At 45.2% G+C, this 24,479-nt stretch overlaps 1 protein-coding gene across 1 annotated transcript in view; it reads right to left on the bottom strand.

The window, feature by feature from the left end:
- Nucleotides 1-24,208, bottom strand: part of WFIKKN1 (WAP, follistatin/kazal, immunoglobulin, kunitz and netrin domain containing 1) — a 68,299-nt gene extending 44,091 nt beyond the window's left edge. The window contains exon 1 of the mRNA XM_069646916.1: nt 23,489-24,208. Coding sequence (XP_069503017.1) covers nt 23,489-23,650 — 162 coding nt within the window. The 5' untranslated portion in view covers nt 23,651-24,208. The remainder of the gene's footprint in view (nt 1-23,488) is intronic.
- Nucleotides 24,209-24,479: the final 271 nt, after the last annotated feature.

The following is a 24,479-nucleotide window of genomic DNA, read 5'->3' as shown; positions in this document are numbered from 1 at the left end:
AAAATGGTCAGGGTGGTAACGTTGTTCACGCGGAGAAGCAACTGGCGGTTAAAAAAGCCATCCGCCGGTGTCTGGTACTCGTGACACATACAATAATGAAGGATGTACCCGTTTTAAAAACATAAAAAATGAAATTAGTCTCACCATCAGATCTTTATTAAAATTATTCATTTTATATATTAGGACGGGAAATTATTTCATAGCTAGGACAGTGCAACTGGGTATTATACGTCAAGGGGGGGCTGTAGGATACTGAGACAGTCCCCCAGTGCAGGGGTTGACAGGGAGGCAGTGCAGGTGGAGAGTGGAAGGGCCCAGGACCGAGGTCGCAGACAGTGGACCAGTTGTAGCAGGGGAGAGGGAGAGAGAAAGCAGAAGCAAAGAGGAAGGTTTTGAGGTGCTTCCGTAAAAGGAGATGGTTCTCCTCAAGATAGTGCGCGGTACAAAACAATATGCCACATAGAACGAACAAGTACAACTTAACCCGTCTTTAAAGCTACTGTATAGTAATTAAATTGCGGTATAAACTCATCTAAAGAGTTACTTACATTATATTTGCATTTTCCATTGTGTCTGTGCGTAGGGCAGCCCCGAAATACCACTCCTTCTATGCCGACGTTATTTCTTCTAATGAACGAACATTAAATGGCTTTCGTTTCTGAAATTATATTCATTATCGTTTCTTACGTTATTGCCTCACACCCCCAAAAAGAAGTCTTTTGGGATGGTCCCGGCCTGTCAAGGTCAAATAACAATAGAACCTTATACTGAGTCGTGGGCCATTCCGGCACCCGAGCAAAAAATCAAAGCAGCTGACCTTCACTTTGAACGAGCACACATTCCTAGTTAGCTACATTCAGTGTAAGGCCATCTCACAGGACTTGAAATTTACACTCCATCTTTGCATTTTGTCTGCGTGCATTTGCAGCCCCATAGAACCATTAATACGGAGACATTCTATATTTTTTGAAAAATGATTTATATTACTATTTGGTTTAATTTAATGCGCAAATGAACAAGGTTGGATAGACACATTGCATGTACACTGAGCAATCACTTTTATTTACACATTACATAGATACACATATTCAATGGGCCTGCGACATGAGGAGACTCGAGAGAACAGACAATCAAATTACAATCATTTAAACCGTGATGTGTATTTCTCAATGAGCTCTTCTTTAGGTGTACATGGAACAGAGGCAATGTTGGGTGGCAATGCAGTTGTCCCCTGCACAGGTTCGTTCACAACTCCATGTATGTGCCTATCTAGGACATCAACAATAAGTCTCTCAATAAAGTCATATTGCATATCTTCAAACACTGGTTTGATAATCCATTGTTTACTTCTTTTAGTGAAGGCCTTATTGTAGCGAAGCATCCCTAAAGTTCCGGTCGTCCTACTTTGTTGACGGCCAACATTATGGTTATGTGCCAAGACCGCTAGAAGAGTCCGATTTATCATGCCCTCCATGCCAAAATGCAATCGTTTTGGCCTGTACTTTAGGCACATATTGTGGAACACCTCCAAATCTCCTGTGTGGCAGAATTCCGTGAGTCCCCTCAAATCTCTTGTTATAGTTTTATCAAATACAATCTTTTCAATGGCTTTGTGAGTGGGTGATGAAGGAATCAACCACTTCTTCTTCCGTGCCTCCTCTGTGGACAAATGGCCATGTTCACAATTGTGGAAATGTTGGTTTGTGTTCCAACGGTGAACGTTGGTACAGTGTAGCATTACTGACCGCCATTTTTCCAGTAGAATTTCCAATGACTCTCCACATGTTTTTGAGCTCCACCAAAGATGGTTGCTGATTGACTTGGACCACTGTGAAATACCTTGCATATCTTTTTTTTTTACCTGCAGCCGACATTTTTTTATTGATTGTTTTTGCAAGATGCCAAACGTCAAATTGGTGATTTATATTTTTGTACTCTTCTCTCATTGTCTTGGCAATTGAAACGTGTCTGTCCGTGGCTATCAGGCCGATCACCATTCCCCGCGATTGTAGTTCTTGCAATGATGCTACAAAGCCAACTTTCTCCATGGCCACTGAGGATGTACTTTGTGACACCTGCACGACCACCGAACTCACAATTTTCTTACTTTCCATGTCCTGAAAGTGGTAGGTGCAGTACTTGGCTGAAAATCCGGGGCTGTCGCACTGTCCATCACCGGCTAGCCTGAACCGTTTGCCCGCGAATGTCCTATCAATAGACATTTTTTCCATTCTCCAAGCTTCGCTAATGGCTGGAAATAGATAATCGGTTTGGTATTTGTAGAACTGAGTTTTCGCAATGAAATGGATTCCCACAAACTGAAAGAAATACTCTAACTTTTTAAAACTTGAACCACTAAAAAGTGCAGCCGCTGCACAAAGTAGATTGCCTGCTGGCAGTTGCCCCAGCATGGGTTGTGCAGACCATGAGAAAGGATGATATTTTGTACAGGTGGCATGTATTTTAAGGTTAGTGCCTCGAATTGCACGAGTCACATTAATCAATGGCTCCCCACATACTTCCCCACCAACCGAATGCCCACATTTCATCCAAAGAATAATATCAATCAAACAACTATCGAATACAATGAATTTGGCCTCTTTCCTTATACTGTCACTCTGCATCCCAGCTGGTTCGGCCTGTAACGTTGAGGACATGTCACTCACATGAAAGGTAGAATCTCTGATATCGTCTTCCGCTATGTTCAGTGATATTGATGGTGTTTCATTGTCGTCCACTTCATTCTCTTCCATTGCAACATCTGTTCCTTCTCCGGCGATGGGTGAATAAAACAATTTCTTCAACTTTCTCGCTGTCTTAGTTTTTGCGGGTGTGGATTCTGTGAATTGATCTCCGACTGCATCCGAACTACCAGGAGGACATTCACTATCAATGGCTGGTGGTTGTATAGCTCCGTTGTCAATCACTTCATATTCTTCCCATTGGCACGATGCATCTCCAGTCTCAAGTCCCTGCCAAAAGGTTTGACAAGCAACATCTCTCGTTCGCTTCACTGTCTGTGTAGATCTAATTCGTACACCCACTCGCAACTAGAGGACAGATTGGAAAAGGGATGTTCAGTTTAAACACAACTTACAGTATTGAACTATTAACAGTGAAAAACAACATAATATAGTGACCAGGACACTAACCTTCTTTTGCTTTCTTTTCTTTGAAACTTTCTTGCCTCGAACTTCAACATCAGGACGCTGTTGCTCAGACTCGTGTGTGCATGTCTCCACTTCCTCTTGCGCTGCAACGACTATATTTTCATGATAAGCACATCCATCACGCACTGACGCTCCATCGACTCCCTGAAACATAGAACTTTCATTAGTATGTATAATAATATCGAAAACACAAAATGTACTTGGGGACCAATACCCACGTACATCTCAATAGCAAAACACGAATGAACGCTTTGTGTAGAACATTCAAACGACAATTATTCACGCATAGTTGATCTAGTTAGATGGAACTGTCAAGATCCATACCTCGGGCTCCTCATAGACTTCCATTGATGATATTATTGAAGATGATGCTTCAGTAACACCCTGAAACACAGTAATTGCATTAGTATGGTTTTCTATTTTGATAAAAAGAACAGAAACTTTGTGCAGGCGTCAACGGCTCATCTAAATAGACCTGCACAAATGATCAGTTGTCTAAAATAAATAATGGATATCTAAATATGATTCGATTTGCTCGATCGTTGGAAGTGTCACCACCCAGAGATCTGCATCAACTACTAGGGGTGATGTTCTTGTAGAAGAAGCTCCGTCATCTCCCTGAAACATAGTACTTGCGTTAATAAAGAAGGAAGTATAGCGGATGTAATCACGTCATATGATTTCGCTTGATCGAACTGTCAGTATCCATACCTCGAAATGCATAAGAACATCAAGGGACGATGTAACTGCGGTGCACACTTCTGCAAGCTGTTGCGCCGACCCGTAACTGCATGCTCCCCCTTCTTCTTGGACTAATGCTCCATCGACTCCCTGAAACATAGGACTTTCATTAGTAATGAACACAATATTGAAAAAAGAAGACACATAGGAGGGCGACGACAGAAGGACATATCAATGGCTAAAAACGAAAGAAACATTGTGTGTAACAATCACGCTACAAGAATGCAAGATCTGATGATCTCCATCGATGGAACTGTCCGGAAACGTACCTCGAGCATCTGAGTGACATCAACGGTAGTCGTCAATACGTTGGACTCCTCAGCATCTCCCTGAAAGACAGTACTTGCATTATTTTGGATAACAATAATTATAACTGAAAACAAAGACTAGAGGACGAGTACAAGGGTGTACCATTAGGTAAAATAATTACACGATAAATTAAAACTATTGATTTACATGCCTAAAACAAGTCAGTGGCAGAATAGCCAAGTAAGATTACCCGATAGGCGCTTGAAGTGGCTGATGACTGCAATAACGACACGGATGGAGAATCTTCCGCCTTCATATTGAGTGGATACATAAATGGGGAAATTATTGTTAGCTAATGCTACACACTACCGCAAGGCCGAGAGATAAATACGTAAACTTGACTCACCAGTGGAGGGATGTGGACGAATAGAGTGGGAATAGCGGTTGAGAGCAATTTTCGCCTCGCTCGCGGTGTGTTCTTCTTTATTAGCAATGATGTGGAGTACATGTCAGAGGTAAAGTGCCTGCTGCAGATGCGGTATCGATCACCCCTCTTGTCCGCAAAGACTTCTAGGACTCTACTTTCAAGCTCAGACGGTGGATATCCGCAATATCGGACCCATTCTCTTATCTGATCTATTGTCTTAGGGAAAACATGCATTATAGTACTTTCAGATTTATTATGGGTCTTCGAAGGGCAACCGCCAATGGAACAGGCAGGCATTGTGGAAAGTTCTGAAAAGTAAAGATCAACAATTCTCTATGAATACCAATGTAAACTCAGAACATGTGACTAGTTCCTTGCATGTGCTGTCTTGAACGAAAAGAAATTGGACGCAAAATGATTATGGTACATGGCCTTACCTTGACGAACAAACAGTTAGATGCAGGGATCAGAGTAGTTTCTTGTCGTAGAACAGGGAGCAGTTCACAGGTTGCAAACTGAGGAGTTTCCTCGAAGTGGTCACGGAAGTTCACAGAGACGAAGAGCAGATAACCAGCACCTTCACGGGTTGACTAGCAAAGCGCAAAGAAGTGCTCATTAGAAATATGAAGTGGGTTATAAAGAATTCGAAACAGGGGTGTGTTTGTGAATGAATGACGTGTATATGTCGTGGCATTATGCGGTTTGCAGGGGGCCGTCCAGCGTGAGGGGGGATGCTTGGCAGGAGACACGGGGTCTAGAGGTAGACATGGGAACAACAACCCATGCTCTATAGACCACTTTGAAGTGTACATGGTCTTTGGCACCTCTTGGCCTTTATCGCTCCCTGACAGCTCCACTTTGCAGCGCAAGTACACTGGTGCGAACTGCATTTGTGGATTAGGGCGCTGGTCGTGCAGACAAGACTCTTTTGCCGCAGGGCCTCACCAAGGAGAGGCCATCTAACTGCATGTAAGAGGCAGGCTGAAGGATCTAGTACATGGAAGGCAGGGGGGTGAGTTTATAAATACCTCAGCCTCCCAGGAGAATATATGGGTGCAGTTCACCCTGGAGACCCTGGATGCCTAGGCAGTTAGTCAGCAGCAGGCTGGCCTGTGGTGGCAAGGCGGCACGGGCCAGAGGGGGTCATCTCTGTACCCGGTGCCAAAAAAAGGATGATTTATTATGATCAACCATATTGATTATTTACCTATAACCATGTTTTGTATCAATAAAATCCAACGGCCTTCCTTTTATTGCCAACGCTTGAACAAAGTGGTGTGGTAAGTATTTTTGGGGGAGAAGGCAAGGCCGGGAGGCTTGATGCCAACCCGCAAAATAACATATGTATGTCTGCTGCATATGGGTTCAACGGTTATGTGGATTGAAGGTGGGCGGCCAGCGTGAGGGAGGATGCTGGCCGGAGACATGTGGTGTGACAAGACAAGGCACAGGAAGACTATTCAATGGAGACACACTAGATTCATTTAAAAAATCAAAACAACCATTGTTAAAATATATGTTGGGTTTTATTTTAGATCTTAATTTCAATTGAACATAAATAATAAACATTACACATTGTAAAGTTCCGGTTGCAGCACATCCAGGGAAAATCCGCGGTATTGTCCACTGTCGCTGGGGAAATGTTGTCTAATGGCAAGTACCGCACAGGCAGGTATTACTCTCCGAACGCGGTGTCCGAGCCTCCCGTGAAGCCACCAAGTGAAGCAACGATAGGCCACCAGCCTGTACCACCTGTGAAAATGAAAGATGCAAACTGTAATAAAATGACAAAACTTTCTTATCACTGTCGATTCAGGTAAAAAATGTCATTCTGCTTTGAAAAAAATTCTATCTAGAAAATGCACAATATGGAACCAATTTACATGCATTCGAATGATATGTAGATGTAATTTTATACGTGGGAGACGACCATGACATAGTAGTGGCATCACTGACATCAAAACCAGAGTATACTTACTCGTTACTCGGATTACGCGGACGAACAGTGCCGCGAAGTTCGTGCATAAGCACCATCATCATCCTCAACACGGTCCGTGAGAGGCAGGCTTCCCTGAACTCTGGCAGCTCGGTGATGCATTGCGGACTTGGCTCGCCTTCCGAAATGTAGGCCAAGCACCCGGAATTTTCACGGCAGCAGCAGTTCTCCTCCTCAGTTGGCATTAGCTCGCACCGATTGCACGTGCACCAGGTGGAGACGCCGTCCATGCGACATGGTCCAGGCTCTTCATCCGTTGACTGGTCCTCCCAACTGCCGTCCGAATCCCCATCGTTTTCGCGTGCTTGCCTTTCCAGTAGTTCTTCCTCGGTGTACTCGGGCTCGTACATATACGGCATTATTGTAGCCATTGTGTGGTAAAGAAAGTAAAATAATTTACAGAGATGGTACAGGTGTTCACAAGGCCTAGAAGCGGCGAAGGTAGCTGACCAGAGCACAGAAACGAGTCACAGAATACTCAAAGTAACACAGAGAGAGTAATGGAATCGAAAATCTGCTGCTGTGTGTTGTGAAACGGTGTGTTTATACTTATTGAGGAAAGAGGCGTCCTGCCATTTCCATGGCGACACTTCATTAGCTGAGGCGCAGCGATTGTTGGCACGAAACGTGCTTTGGCGTTGGGAAATGGGCGGTACGCGTCTGCTGATGTCAGGCTCAGGGGCGGGGGATTTGATTTAGTGCAGCAAAAGCAGGTGAGCCAGGGCGATGGGGGGAAATGATAGGATTATCAGAAAATGGCGGCTGATTTCGAGTGCATTAATGGACGAAAAGTCGGGTAAGGTCCATAGGAAAGTTTTCTACGATCTACCGAGTTATGCTTAAAAACACATGGCCGAACCGTAGGGACAATAAAAAAAAAGTCCCGGAACTATCCTTTAACTGCACGAACGGTAAGTTCTGGGCACTTCAAATGTCTTAAAAGTCTTTTGTAATGATATCTCTTGTTTTGCAGGGTTCCGGCGATGGCGGATGGCGGGCTGATGAGAGTTGAGGATCGAACCCGCGTGAGGAATAGAAGCGCCTGGAAGCACGTAAGTAAGCGCTTGTAGCCTGCTTCACGATGTGCACTAACTGTCCCTTTTATCTTGCAGGTACAAGTTCGGAGCTTTAGAGAAGCTGAAGGGTGCTGGAATACCCACTGGATTCGGCGTGGGAAGGAGTAATGGCACGTGAGTAATAAAGTTGCCCAATGTCTTTAAACGCACCTTCTTTTGTCTTTCAGATGCGGGATGCAGCGCCGAAGGCCTCCGGAGCGTGCGAATAGCTGGTGAGCTTTTGTCTTTCAAGTTGCCGGAATGCAGTGCGAAGACCTCCGGAGCATGCGAAGAGTAGGTAAGCCTTTGTCTTTCAGATGCCGGAATGCAGCGCGAGGCGTTGGTGACAGCCGATGGACCAGGTAAGAGATGCGCTGCCACTGAAGACCGTAGTGCTAACCTGTTCTTGCTTTGTCTTTACAGGTGCTGCTGAAGACTGGATTCCAGGATGGTAAGCCTTTGTTCCCTTAGGCCCAGGATCAGAAGCAGAAGACACGATGAGCGTTCTGCTGCAGAGAATGCAGAATAACGCAAAGCAAGATTCATCCATCGGGTGTGGTTTAAATAGCCTCCTGTAGTGCTTAGGTGTCTCCTTCCACAGCCTCGCCTAGGTAAGAAAAGAGTTCCTGCTTTCCAGAAGAGTTCCAGTGTTCTGAACCTAGGGAGTGGCTCCTGCCCTACCCAACAGGAAAAGTAGTCCCAAACAGAAGGGGATCAGGGGCTCAACTGGCAGGTAAGTAAGCAGCATGGTCTGCTGCAGGTAAGTCCACCGAAGCATTATGAGCCCGGCGCTTCCAGCGCTGGGACTGGGCATCTTTATGAGCCTGGTGCCACTGGCGCCAGGACAGGGTCCAAAAGGTCCCAATTGGGACTGGCTGGCACTCGGAACCGGGGTTATGGGTCTGCTTCCAAGGGAGTCGGGCAAGTCCTGATCTTTTGGAAGCAGAGATCATGACAGTGTCGTGCTAGCAAAGGATTTTATTATGCACATTTCTGGAGGAGCATAGCATGAATGTCAGGAGGCGGGGCAGGCTGTCGTGTGGGATCTATGGATTCATATTCATCTGTCGTACACACTGAACTGAGAAGTGCCCTGCTAGCAAGTATTGCATTTTTAACGGTCTTTGAGAAAGCGCAAACATTGCAGGGAAGCAGGGGCTTAGGATAGGAGCCAGTTATCAAAACTGCTCAGCAGGGACTACTGTTCATGCCGCTAACACTTCCCTTTACGTTGGGAATAGTTCACCTACACTGCACATAGCTTCAGGGAGTGTGTGGGGGGTGGAACACCCCCTTGGTGTTTACTCACTTGTCACAGTATATTTCTATTGTGTATATTCTTTGTGTTTTATGCTGTGCTCTGTATACATGTTTGAGACTATGTTGTCTCTTGACATGTGTGTCTGGCGAAGAAGTCCGTCCCGTAAGGCCACTGTATGGCCACAGCTCACCCCGGAAATAAAAGTCACCCCTCACAATCAGACACAGCAGTAAGGTCTTTGCCAGAATAACACTCTGAAAATGTGCGCCCACCTCCTGGCACCCCAACAAGCCAGCAATGTCTCGTCCAGCAGCAGCCCCTGCAGCGCACTAATCATGGACCTATCCTCGCCTGGACTCACAGATCTCATTGCTTGCGGTTCAGTCAGCAAAGGCCTGGTCAGTGCTGTGTACTCACTGCAGCAGCTAATACTGTTTTTTGAGTGAGGGACCGACGTCTCTGTGTTCTTGCCACTGCTGTCTCTATGGAGAGGTCAGGGTGTAATGGGTCCCCTTCCCCTTCATCACTGTGCTTCCCTCGAGCCCCCATTCACTTAGCAGAGAGAAGAACCCCCTCTTGCCCACTTTAAGAAGCTCGACCTGGCAGTTGGTGTGTGCTGCAGTGGCATTCCACAACCCCATGGCACATTTTACATGGATGTTGGCTCTTCTCTGTTGTCACCAGGGGTGAAAGCTGTGTCGGATATTTTGACCCATTCTAATGTGCCTCACTACATCACTTTACTGCAATGGTGAAGGAAACAGCCCAAAATGACCGCGCTGACTCCTGTGCGCACCAAAATCTTTAAAACTGTGTTTGTGGCATAACTAGAAAAAGGCTGCACACCCTGCCACACACAGTTTAGGTGGGGCGAAAACAGAGTCCTCACTGCAGGAGCATGCCAGTGGGCTCTGCCACAGTCAACATGGAGCAAAGTGAATGAAACAGCATCATTGTGCTGAAAACCTGAAATGCCTTTTAAAATGTTAGCTTTTCAACCTTAAAAAGTGCTGTTTTTGGTGCCAAATCCATTCATTTCTACTGAATCATTGAGATTAAACGGCCCTGGAATGCCCAGGATCATCCAGTGTGGCTCAGAGGAACCGGGCCACATTGGGATGACAGCTCCTACAAAATGTATCTATGAAAAAGCAACCCAGGAACCCTTGTTTTTATTTTCCACGGGGGAAAAACGCGGCTATTTCTTTGCAACAAGTATCAGGAAACAGTTGTCCAGAGAAAGACTATAAACAAATACTGGATACATTTAGTCATGCTGCAAACAATTCCAGCACTCAAGGGAAGAACTAGTGCTGATTAAAATGTGTATTTGCTGCAGATGAAAACCGGATTTCAAGAAATAAGTTTAATGTGCTGTTTCATGAATGCAGAGCAAAATTGCCTGTTTTTAAAGTATATTCTTGTGTAAAGGCTTAATTATTTAAGAATGTCAGAGGATTTGCTAATGCTAAAAATCCACCTATAAACTGTTTTAACTTTATATGTTTAAAGGAAAGATTTAAAAAGGTGGAACTTAAAGCTAAACCCAGTCTGAGTTAATCAACTATTAAAAAAAAAAAAAAACCTGCTCTGACAGTTATTAGCCCTGAGAAAGGTTGACACCTCCACTGCTAGCACAGGAAAGGCTAATTGCTGCTGGGAGGCCTTGAATACTCATGACAAAGATTTCATTAGACATTTGTCTCTGCCCCAGGCGAAGACAATAGCAGGCTTGGACACTCACCCTTCCAGTGGGAGGGGCAGGAATTTCCACTCTCAAGGGAGAGGCCCCTCGTTCAACTTCAAAGGATTTGACATTTGCTTACAGTTGAAGAAAAGAAAAAAACGGACATGTGACTTTTGGGTTTAAAATGCTTATTTTGCCACTGAACTTCAGGACATTTAACTTGGCAGCAAGAATGAGAAAAGATGTGAAAAGTGCATACATCTAAATCTGAATTTATGCTATTCATTTGAAAACTTGGTAGAATTTCCTACTGCGTAAGGAACAGAAGTTATAAAGAATGACCAATTGCGCAGAAACTATTAATGTTGCAAACATAACGTTGTGTACACATATTCTAGGGGTAATTGCGCATATATATATGTACCGAATTGGGAAATGTTAGGCCAAACCTTTCATAGTTAAAATTGCCAACATTCAACAGAAAGACTAAACCAGGTCCCACAGACTTGGGAGTTGGATTTAAAGGTGGCCCACGAAATATGTAACTTATGTATCTGATTTTCTTAGATGGCATAACTACATAAATATGTATTTGTGGGAAAGTTAGATTTTGGTTCCAGTGGCTAGGGGAGGTTCTAGTCATTGTAAAAAACCATCCCATAAACATGACATCCTTTTTCTGTCATCCAATCAGCGAAAGGCAATGCAGAAAATATGCTCTTGCCCAATCATAGCATTGTGGGTGTGGGTTGGAAGTCTGCCCCTACCATAAACCTTAGTGATGTCATTTTGCATGATAAATAAGGGAACCTCACAACACACAGACACACTGATTCTTGACTTCATTCTGATTTCTGCGTGGTGCCCTGTTCCTGATTTCTTCATCCTTGCTCCTGATTCCAGATGCAAAGCTAAGGCCTCTGCATTGCTGAACTCCCTTTTCAGCTAGGCCCAAATTCTGAAGCAATGCCAAAACTTAAGGGAAGCATTTTGATCCAGTCTGGCTTGCTACCATTAATACTTGCCTGCTCCAGACTCGCCATCGCACTGATCTCCATTCTGCAGTAACCAGTGCAGTCCAGAGCAGTCTCCAGTCGGAGGTGCCAGTCCAGGTGGCCAGAACCGCCCAGCTGATCCTATTCCGCTAGATGTGCCCTGCTGTCCTTTGTTAGACCCGATCCGTGTGATGACCAGAAACCTTGACGGTCCAAAATCTTAAATTAAAGGAACTGTAAATATTAATAGGAATCATAGTAAACCATAGCATATTTTGCCTTGCCTTCTCCTATCCCAATCTCTAAACCATCCTATCTTTACCTTAAGAACCTATAATATTGTCAGAACCATTCTTGCAACCCTGTCTGTGATTTCTAGTGTTAGCGCCGATTTTCTATTAATTTTTGTTGTTCTAGACCAACCATACTAGACCATAAGCCATTAGTGATTTTGATTAAATAAAGTAATTTCCACAAACAAAATGGGGTTATTCACCACGTGAAGGGCTACAACGGCCGTGTAACTGGGGAGATTCACGGGCGGCCTTCTCTTTTTCTTAGCCATTAAATCTAGCTTATGCATAATTAACCGGTCATTTTAAAACAGATTTTCTGTTTTTCTCTGCTCTATTTTCCTAAAAACGCCTCTCATTCAACATTGCATAACTTCCTCTATTTAATAGCTACAGACTTCATTTCAACTCTGACTTATACCTAAGACCTGTAGCTACATTTCAACATAAAAACCGCACGCCAAAACACCAGTTTTTCTTAAAAACCGTTTAGTGAATTTTAGGCGGGAATTCGCATTTCTGCAAAGTTTTACACGTGTGATTTTCAATTTCAATTATTCCCAAACTTCCATTAAGATTCAAAGTGTTTAATTCTGCTCATGCTATAGCTTATGTTTGTTGGGATCTTTCCAGTGTTGCTCCCATAGAAATTTGTATTGATTTAAGAACTGTTGCACACATTCATTGTTTCACACAGCCATTTTCAAATGTCATTTTAAAAGTGTAAGATTTCAAAACCGTTTTTCTCTCTTGTTTGGGGACGGAAGGTTGTATCTAAATTCTGTGTACTGCTCTTTATTCCTGAATACCTGCAGCTCACTTACATCTGTTTAGAATTGCTTATTTGTGAGTTGAGGAATATTGCAGGGAGAACTTCTAACTTAAGTGCTATCTTTCAAACAAGCCCAAACTGTTATTTTCTCTGTTTTATATTTTGCGTTGCTAAGAGTGAAATTAACTGCATTACATACCTTCCTATCTGTTATTGTCACCACATTGGTGATTGCTGCTCCATATATTAAAACACATGTTTGATTTGAATTTTAAATAAATAAATAAATATTACCTTTACCAACCAGCCTGATTTCAGGTCCATTGAGACCTGGGGGTATTTTGAGAAGGGGTGTGATATGAGTGGTATATTGAACCTATAGACAAAATAAAATAAGTATTTCATTTATGCATTGCATGCTAGACTGAGACCCGGGTGTATTGCCTGATTGAAATCCTTAACAGCTGGACAGACCTACGGTGTGCATTTAATTTGAAACTGTATGATTGTGCAACACTGGCACCTTTGTGACTTTATGGTGGGAATGTTGTGCAGTAAAAGAAACTAATGGCTATTCTGTTTTGTAATAGTTGTATACCACCTAATTCCATTGCCATGGCCCCAAAGCATTATGCAGAAGCAAACTTCTGTCATAAACATAGTCTTCCAATGTACTCCTGGGGTACCTAAGATAATCACATTATTAGTTGTATTGTACATGGTTGAAGCTAGTTAAAAGGGGTTGTGTATGTAGAGACTGATGTAACACACCCGTCACTCTTTATCTACATTTAAATGGATTGTTTTATGTTTCTGCGGCCTGTCATTTTGTGTATGCCATAATAGTGAATATTTGGCGCCACGAGAATCTTCACGCTCCAAAATGGCCGCCGCTTTCCTCCACTGATTTGCCTGGCCTTGGCCCCTGATGCCGTTAGCACCCATTGGCCACTGTATTTGAGTGCCCTATCAGAGAGCGCCGGCAGGCGAAGCTGGCACTCCCCCAAGGCACTCACTAATGCTCCTGACCTGAGCCTGACCAGAGGCTGCCAGAGCCCTGGCCCCAAATCCCTGCGCAGCCCGTCTGCCCTTACCGAGCGCTGTTCGTATTAGCCTGCTGCAAGCACGGTCACCGAGACTCTCACTGAGTCACTCGCCATCCGGCTTATGAACTGTGAGTAACAGAAAAGGGTCCTATCATGCAAGTACCGTGACTCTATGATTAACTCTCCTGATGGTACCTCACTGAACCCTCCTCATGCTCTGCCAGCACTCTACAATTATTATACATCTAGTTATGCCATATCTACTTTGCTACTCCCTGCCTACCTGACTGGCATTCTCCCTCACCTTGTCCCTGCTGTATCACCACACATGCCACAAAAGAGAGCAAATAATACTGTCTCCTCATGATATTGCCTTACTGCTAGCATTCTAACTGTTCTAGCTAAGTTGAATCTGCCTATCACTGATCTTGCATTGCTCTAGCTAAGTCGAATCTGCCTACCATTGATTTTGCACTCTTCTAGCTAAGTTGAATCTGCCTACCACTGATTTCGATCTTGCATTGCCCTAGCTAAGTCGAATCTGCCTACCATTGATTTTGCACTGTCCTAGCTAAGTTGAATCTGCCTACCACTGATTTTGATCTTGCATTGCCCTAGCTAAGTTGAATCTGCCTACCACTGATTTTGGTCTTCCATTGCCCTAGCTAAATCGAATCTGCCTACCATTGACTTTGCACTGTTCTAGCTAAGTTGAATCTGCCCACTGTTGCGAAGTCTCCCTCCTAGGTACCCATCCACCATGCTCCTTAGGGCGCTCCTCCTTATACTGCACCACATTTTGCCCTCTGAAGCAACAATTATCACCCAGCTACAGCTGACACACCCTCAGCCATCAGACACCTTGTCTCCCCTTAGTCCTGTCTCCCTGACCCTGCACCTGGCTACCCCCACAATGGACCCCACGACACCCACCATAGGCCTCCTTCACCTCAACACTGACATTAACCCATACCTCAATGACCCAGCCCTCTGGCTGGAACATTTCGCTAACAAACCCACCCCGACAGTGCTCCTTATCTCTTAGAAACAAAAGATTAGGCACCAGATTCCGCATACGACCAACCCGTAGTAACCTCCCCAAGCAAATACGACATACACCACCATGCTCACCCAATGCACCCACCAACAACAAACCCCTCTCTACCGAGGCGAAATTGACGGTTATCAAGGGCGCCCTCATCAACGCCAGATCCCTCCCAGCGCATGCTTTAGACATAGCAGACCTTATAACTTCGTCTGATCTCGACTTCATCGCCATAACTGAAACTTGGCTACATGCCGCATCCGGCCCTTCATTGTCCCTTGCCCATCCACCCGGCTTCAGCATAATGAGATGTGACCGTACCTCGGCCTCCCAATCTAGAGGTGGTGGCCCAGCCATCATCCACAAAATCACTCTGGACTTAAGAGAATTGACCAACATTAAACTTGAGTCTGCTGAACTACTATCAGTCAAACTCGCACTAAAACCTAATCAAACAGCCACCCTCCACCTAAGCTACAGGCCTCCAGGCCCCGCATCTTCCTTTGTCAGCAAAATATCCACCCTCCTCCTTGACAATGCAAAAACAAACTCACAAATTATCATCCTTGGCGACCTTAACCTGGGACTTGGTGACCCCAAAGATCCTACGGCACTAGATTTGGAAAACACCCTCTCTAACTCTGGCTTCACCTTGCACATCCAAGAGCCTACGCACTCTAAAGGCAGGACCCTCGACTGGCTAGCCAGCACTAACTGCAATATTAATGTCCTGGCCATTACCCCTTGTCTTTGGTCAGACCACCACATTATCACCTTTAATATTGAAGCTTCTCCCCGCATCCCGACCTTGATAGTGCCTGCTCTCCCAACCAGAAACAAAAAGGACATAACCAAGGAGAAACTTCTCCCTTTGCTACTCCCTATGCTAAAAATGGCCACTGACTCTTGCAATGACCCTACCACCTTAGCTGACATCTATAACCGCAGCATGCGCACAGCTATAGACTCCATGGCCCCCATCAAACTGAGGAAGGCCAAACCACGGGCACATCTGAACTCTTGGTTTACTCCACAAAACTAAGCGCTGTGCCGAGAACCACTGGAAAAGCCACCCCTCCGACGCGCACAAAGATGACTTCCTCTTGGCATCGCTCACCTACAAAGCAGCCATTATAGAGGTGAAAAAAGAGTCCCTTAATAATCGTATTGTGCAAACTGACTCCAACTCTAAGGAATTCTTTAAGATCCTAAAAGAGCTTGAAACGCCCATTACCCCACCACCCCCGACACACGCATTAAAGACAGCAAATGGTGTGCTAACATTCAGGCAGCGTTACTGAATAAAATCACCATGCTTCAATCTAAAATCACTGCTAAACAAGACAGCCTAAAATTGGACAATCACCCTCCCACCCCAGCTGAGGCCCTCTCCCCTGACCTGCCTAACCTCAAACGGTTTGTCTTCTCACCGCTCACTACTACGGAGGTGGAAAACATCATCCTGAGGATCAAACCATCCAACTGCCAGGGTGATCCCTGCCCTGCCCCAATTATCAAGGAATCTGCCCACGACCTGGCACCATTTATCACATCCTTTATCAACGCCTCATTTAACACAGGAATTGTCCCTGACAACCTTAAAGATGCGTGGGTGATCCCCCTGCTCAAAAAACGTTCCCTTGACCCTAGCATACCTACCAATTACCGACCCATTACGACTGTCCCGTTCCTGCTAAAAACTTTAGACCGTGCAGCATACCTGCAAATCCAAGAGTACTTGGAAGCCAATAATCTTCTAGGTCTTAGACAATCCGGTTTCCGCCCCAAACACGGAACAGAGACAGCTTTACTTGACTTAAAAACTCAAATTGAAGTTCTAAAGGACAACGGCAAACTTGCCTTGCTTCTTCTTCTCGACCTCTCTGCAGCCTTCGATTTGGTTCAATCATCAAATCTTATGCAAGCATCTTCACTCCGCCGCCCACTTCTCGCCATCTGCCACGGCCTGGATCAAATCATTCTTGAGTAATAGATCTATGCGGGTCTTCTCTCAATCTGCAGCTGCAGATCCCTCTCCCATTCTCTGCAGCGTCCCCCAAGGCTCTTGTGTGTCACCAACACTCTATAATGTTTCTACAAAACCGCTCTTTGATGTACTTGACTATCTGGGTGTCTCCTATACGAATTACGCTGACGACACCCAGATACTCATCCCTATCACTGGAGACTACTTGGCTGACACTAAGGCCCTGAACGAGGTCTACCTGGTCATCCAAGCCTGGATGGCACAACACCAGTTATGCCTCAATGATGACAAGACTGAGCTCCTCATCTTGGGCACTACGCAACGTCTTAGTAAACTTGAGCTGTCCTACCAATCATTTATCATTGATGGCAACACCATCCAAGTTTCGAAAGATACCAAAACTTTAGGCGTCTACCTTGACACCACCCTATCCCTATTCCGACAAACTAATGCAGTCAGATCGGCCTCAGCATACACCTGCAAACTCATTGTAGGCCATTTCTGACAACCCCAAATACGGTCACATTGGCTAGAACTCTCATCATGGCCAAATCGACTATGGGAGCGCCCTCTACCTAGGAACTAGCCAAGAGAACATGAACAAACTGCAAATCGTCCAGAATAACGCCATCAGAGCGGCCTTAAACATCCCGCGAAACCACCACATCTCGGAATCTAGATCCAACCTACACTGGCTACCGGTCAAACAGAGAATTTCATTGAAAGCCTTAGGTCTTACCCACAAATGCCTAGCCAACCAAGCCCCCTCGTACCTCTGCAGCCGGCTATCACGCCACACGCCTTCCCGCCCTCAAAGAACTGCCCAGACCCACTATCTAACCATCCCCAGGTTCAAACTACAAAAAGCGGGTGGTTCTAGCTTCCAAACTCTGGAATGCCCTTCCCCTTACCATCAGATCTGAAGAATGTTTTTAGTGCCTTCAAATCCAAAATGAAATCCTGGCTCTTCAACCAGCCTTGAAACCCTGACCACTTATGCTCCTGGGAGCCTGTCCCAGGAATACACCTGCCCTAACGTCCACGTTGTAAATATGTATATTACTGTATGCCTTGTATACTTGCACTGTCTCAATAGCTGAATATATGTATGCATATGTAACCATGTCTAAAAGTTGCGCCCGGATGCCTCTGGGCCTGAAGGTGCGCGTTACAAATAAAACAAATACAAATAGGATTTTTTGTGTGTGAGGGACTGATGCCTGTGTTTATGGAGGGCCTGGTGTAATGGGCCGCTTTCATCACGTGTGCTTCCCTCGAGCCCCCTTCCACCACCTCTTGTCCACTTTAAGAAGCTTGGATGAAGAAAAGGCTGGCATTGATGGTGAAGTGCCAATTACATTAGTCATGTTATGGGTATGTTTGAAGGGGAAAACCTGTGCTAATGAGGAAGAAGCTGGTCACAGTGTGCACGGCTCAGTTATTTGGTACATTTCTTTCTAACAATGGGTCAGAGGATCTGGATAGGACACACCAGGCAGTCGTTTCTTGTGATCTTTTCAGAGCCATGTCACTTGAGGTCATTTTCTGTGATGTCATAAGGTCAAAGTTTACGTCACATTTCCTGTGATGTCATGTCCCATAATTTCATGGGTCAAGGTAGTGTGACATCATTTCCTGTTATGTCATCATTATGCTAATTAGTATTTTTGAACCTTTAAGATTCCTACAGATTTTTGGTCACATAATGTTGGCATGTATGCAAGAGACAACAAGAGCAGTAAACATAAGTCGAAGCCAGAGAGCAGATAAGAGAAGACGACTCTAAACAGGTAGGCGTTCAGTAGGAGAACAGGGGCCTGTGGGGGCAGTCGGGACATTTCACCCACAATTTGCTGGGTGTGGGCCTGGCCAGTGACAAAAAGAATCCTCGATTCTAGAGCAGTGTGAGACAGATTTTCTAGTCACACATCCTGTTCTAATGTCAGCTTTTTGAGGTACACTAGTGATATCAGCTGGTACCTCTGGCTTCTCCTTTGGTAGCCATAGCAATGCCCTTGCAAACCCTGGATCAGAGGTCACATACCCATTGCAATAAAGTAAATGGAAAAAAGTCTTACTTTATAGCTGTAAATGCCTCGGATTTACAGATATCTTTATATGCAACACTAAAAGATAATTCATGTTTACATGTGTCATTGATTGAAGTCACGTATTTCGCTAATTCGTCATTTAATAAAACTATGCATGGAATGTTTGACTTAGTTTGATTTTTTTTTTATAGTGAAGCCATCATATTTTATGGTTGCATGGTTTGCTGGCCTACTGCGGCGCAACATGCGGTGAACTAATTTCCAACACATTTGTTTTGGATAGCATCCTTAATTAAAACTCCCCAAAAGGAATTCAGATTGTAGTGTGTTTTGTGCACAAAATACATTGGGCCTCATCAAGAGTTTGGCAAAAAACCATCATGCTAATGTCCTTACTGGCCTTTTTTGGGGCGGTAAAGGAATTACTGCCATTTTTACCACAACGCCGACTTTTCCCTTGAAGTAGAGGTTTGACCTCCAGCATCTGCTTACTGTAAATCCTCCACTTTGAGGTAAAAAATCTGCAAAATTACCGCTCACAGCAATTCTGCTCATCAGTTCACCTGAAATCCTCATGGAGTCGTATAGTGGCCATAACAGTAATAGATTTTGGCAGCAATTCAGCAGATTTACCCCAGATTGCAGCTGAACCCTGAAATGAGCACCAAATGGAGAATATTTTTACAATTTGTGATTTTACCCCCAATGTTTTCCTTTTTTAGAAATGTGCCACTGATGGGGCATTTTCATGTTTCCATTTTATAAATTCAAGATGTGGAGATACGGGGCAGGGCCTTTACTATGGGGCGAGATGGCAGATATTGGGGAGCTGAGACTGCACTAGGCATGTGGTGGCAGCACCTGGCCTGTGAAGCTGCACCTTACATATGATGACTACATCTGGCATGTGAAGCTGCGCCTTACATATGATGACTACACCTGACATGTGAAGCTGCACCTTACATATGATGACTACACCTGGCATGTGAAGCTGCGCCTTACATATGATGACTACATCTGGCATGTGAAGCTGCGCCTTACATATGATGACTGCACCTGACATGTGAAGCTGCACCTTACATATGATGACTACACCTGGCCTGTGAAGCTGCGCCTTACATATGACTACATCTGGCATGTGAAGCTGCGCCTTACATATGATGACTACACCTGACATGTGAAGCTGCACCTTACATATGATGACTACACCTGGCATGTGAAGCTGCGCCTTACATATGATGATTACACCTGGCATGTGATGCTGCACCTTACTTATGATGACTACACCTGGCATGTGAAGCTGCACCTTACATATGATGACTACACCTGGCCTGTGAAGCTGCACCTTACATATGACTACACCTGGCATGTGAAGCTGCGCCTTACATATGATGACTACACCTGACATGTGAAGCTGCACCTTACATATGATGACTACACCTGGCATGTGAAGCTGCACCTTGCATATGATGACTACACCTGGCCTGTGAAGCTGCGCCTTACATATGACTACACCTGGCATGTGAAGCTGCGCCTTACATATGATGACTACATCTGGCATGTGAAGCTGGCCTTACATATGATGACTACATTGACTACACCTGGCATGTGAAGCTGCGCCTTACATATGATGACTACACCTGGCATGTGAAGCTGCGCCTTACATATGATGACTACACCTGGCATGTGAAGCTGCGCCTTACATATGATGACTACACCTGGCATGTGAAGCTGCGCCTTACATATGATGACTACACCTGGCATGTGAAGCTGCGCCTTACATATGATGACTACACCTGGCATGTGAAGCTGCGCCTTACATATGATGACTACACCTGGCATGTGAAGCTGCGCCTTACATATGATGACTACACCTGGTCTGTGAAGCTGCGCCTTACATATGACTAGCCTTACATATGATGACTACACCTGACATGTGAAGCTGCGCCTTACATATGATGACTACACCTGACATGTGAAGCTGCGCCTTACATATGATGACTACACCTGGCATGTGAAGCTGCGCCTTACATATGATGGCTACACCTGACATGTGAAGCTGCGCCTTACATATGATGACTACACCTGGCATGTGAAGCTGCGCCTTACATATGATGGCTACACCTGGCATGTGAATCTGCGCCTTACATATGATGGCTACACCTGGCATGTGAAGCTGCGCCTTACATATGATGACTACACCTGGCATGTGAAGCTGCGCCTTACATATGGTGACTACACCTGGCATGTGAAGCTGCGCCTTACATATGATGACTACACCTGACATGTGAAGCTGCGCCTTACATATGATGACTACACCTGGCATGTGAAGCTGCGCCTTACATATGGTGACTACACCTGGCATGTGAAGCTGCGCCTTACATATGGTGACTACACCTGGCATGTGAAGCTGCGCCTTACATATGATGACTACACCTGGCATGTGAAGCTGCGCCTTACATATGGTGACTACACCTGGCATGTGAAGCTGCGCCTTACATATGATGACTACACCTGGCATGTGAAGCTGCGCCTTACATATGATGACTACACCTGGCATGTGAAGCTGCGCCTTACATATGATGACTACACCTGGCATGTGAAGCTGCGCCTTACATATGATGGCTACACCTGGCATGTGAAGCTGCGCCTTACATATGATGACTACACCTGGCATGTGAAGCTGCGCCTTACATATGATGACTACACCTGTAACCAACAGTAAACTTGTCACCTGAGCCTGTTCTAGCATTTGAAGGGAGAGCCACTTGCCTATGAGCTACAGGGTATTCCGCTAGCATGTCATGATTGCACCTATGACATATCTAGGCGGCACCCTAGTTAAAATATTGTAGTTGATAAAATACGTGCTTGCATGCTTGTGTAGATATTCGCTATTTTGTTAATCTGAACGCTTATTGCAGCTTTTTACACATCTGTGATGCCACTTTCTGCGAAGTCATCAAGGCCCAAGGACATGTGACATCACTTCCTGTGATATCATCGGCATGTGTAATCACATGCCCCTGTAACTCGAGTATTTAGGTGACCTGATGTCCCTGGTGGTTCCCGATTTACAGTCAAAGTGTCAGAGCTGTAATCAGGTCCATACTCCTACATCCTCTGAATGACCCTCTTACTTTCTGCTGCCCTGCTAAATGCCACCCACTTCCCTGTGAGAAGGGCACATTAAAGGGTGTAGGAGGAGACGTCTTTGGGACTACAAAGGTTTTTACCTTGACCGGGAACGACACAATTCACCTTTTAAAAGCTGTATTCTTATACAGAATGGTGACTATCGCCCCAGTCAACCACACGCTGGGAATTCTCTGCACTGTCAATATTGTTAATTTGATGGGTGGAGAAGGAGGAGGGAGGGTGGGGTGGCGCTATTCATGATGCTGAGCAAGGTGTTTCCCACCACAAAATAGCAACATTTGTATAAAACCGTGCTTACATAATACACACACAAAGAAAAGCTGTAACTCAGTTGGAGTAGAACTATGTTTAAATCTCCCATAATCTGGTGGGGGAAATCGTTATATGTATGGGGGCCTTAAGGCTGCTACAATCAGACCGGCATCACTTCTGGTCAGGGCAGGGTGGGTTGCATAACAGAAGCAACGTTCCCATTGTCCCCTCAAGAAAGTCAGCGCCCCTAGACTCCTGGTCTCCGGCATAATGAGAAATGGAAATGAGATTCACAGAAAGATGGTGCATTATTTGGGACACTCAAGTGTAAAGCAGGACTGGTGCATGGCTTTACGCCGACCCAAGCAAAGTCCCATTTTAGTACTCCAACCTTTTTACAATGAGGTTTATAGGGTCAAAATGGTGCCCCTGTGGTGCCTGGTACCTGGTGGCACCCTAGGTAGATGGCTGTGTTTGCCATATTGTAGCAACGGCCACAGGGTGAAGTAGATGTTGCTCTTTTAGAAGGGTGGCGCTACAACCTCAAATTCCACGTGATCAATAAATGGAGATAAAACACACCAGCCAAAGTAATGTGCAACAGAAAAGTTAAAGTAATCAGATGGTTGGGGGGAGGTGTATTGAGGAGAAGGCTGCCCAAAATGCAGTTAGATATATATTTATATGTTATATGATATATATATGTTAGATATATATTTATTTATATTTATCATTATGAAACTAGTAGTGTCAATGTGCTGTATGGCAAAGTGAAAAATAGAACAAGCAAAGAAGTATACATTTCATAGAGCAAATCCTTTGCCTCATTCCAAGGTTGGTGGTATTTCGTGCGAGAATACTAACAAACTCAGATACCGTTACCAACTCTGGGTCTACTAGATTACAGTCAGATTACGAGTGCGGTAACAGCAGTATTAGTCCCCATTAACAGAGGCCAGAGGACTCCATGGGTAATGAGGACTGGTTATGGGTGGTAATTCCGCTTGTGGGAATTCCTCCAGTTTTTGTCATGAAAGTGGAGTAGATACCTCCAACCTAGGGCTGGAGCCATCTCCTCTACTTGACCACATTTATAATTTAGCGATGCATAAAAATGGCGCTCATGGATTTACTGCCACTTTTTAACATCACTGCCAAATTTAGACTGAGCCCTGCTGTGAGCTAGCTAGGTCACCTGTAGGTGGTTGGGCTTCAGAGTTTGTGAACGGTGACAGAGCATTTGTTTTGCTTAATCTCTTGTATGGCGCCAATATCCAGAGGAATTGTTAGGAAGAGTCTTACCTGGTCAGTCTTGCACTCCCTTTCGCACGTGCTCTGGGCATCCACCCAGAGGTTGGGATTCAGCTGGTTAGGGCACACTCCAAGGTGACTCACCCTGACCGGCCGCAGGCTGGTCCCTTCTGCCAGGACGAACACCAGCGCCAGGCTCCACGCTGCCCACATGACTCAAAACTGAATCCGCTGCACCTGAAACCAAGTGTGAAGTCCAAAACCTCTCACGTGTTTGTTGCTTTTTTTTTTTTTTTACCTCAGCACCTTGGGAGAATCCCTCTACAGTTAAAAAAAGGAGGTTGCCATCACCAGCACACAGACATCTTCACCAGCACACCAATCTCAGTTCTTTGATTCTCTTTATTAGCGAGTTAGACCTTAATGTCATCCATTAAGAGGCTGGGCACTGCGGTTCTGTTCCACTTGGTCATGCTGCACTTCCTGGCTCCTTTTATGTTCATTTACATCAAAGACCTCTGCTGGAGTGGCTTCCTGCCGTTACAAAATCTGGCGTCCTTCGGTGTAATATCACTACACATCCAACGAATTTCCTGCCCCTTAAGCCTGGGCCAAACTGGATGCTGGTCACGACGTTCCTGTAATGGCGGGAGATAGAAGTGCGTGCGTGCGGCCTAGCTCCCAGCGTAGCTGCGGCCCACAACGAAGACCGGAGCAAAATGCATGAAAACACCCTCGAGAGCTGTGAGAAAGAGATATTCTTTTTGGGGAGGAGGGGACAACTCCCAGGATGGGCGGGAAAGGGAGGGGTGTGGGCAGGCCGGGAGCTCGTCTCGTAGGTCTGACCTCAGACACTAACCCCTGTCTGAGTTAGGCTGACCGGGCAAACAGTGTGGGAAGATCAAAGCGGGAGGCTTTGGACCTCAAGCGGAAAACACACCCACACAAAGAAAACACTGGGGATTCAGTTACACGGTTAGGAGGTGGCGGAGGCAGTGGGGACAGAGATTGGCAATCCACGAGGTACGGCTTGGGTTGTTTA

The sequence above is a fragment of the Ambystoma mexicanum genome, chromosome 2q (assembly GCF_040938575.1).
Source record: "Ambystoma mexicanum isolate Mex_15411 chromosome 2q, UKY_AmexF1_1, whole genome shotgun sequence".
NCBI lineage: Eukaryota > Metazoa > Chordata > Amphibia > Caudata > Ambystomatidae > Ambystoma > Ambystoma mexicanum.
The sequence above is the reverse complement of the archived record's forward strand: the minus strand, read 5'-3'. Positions and strand labels throughout refer to the sequence as shown.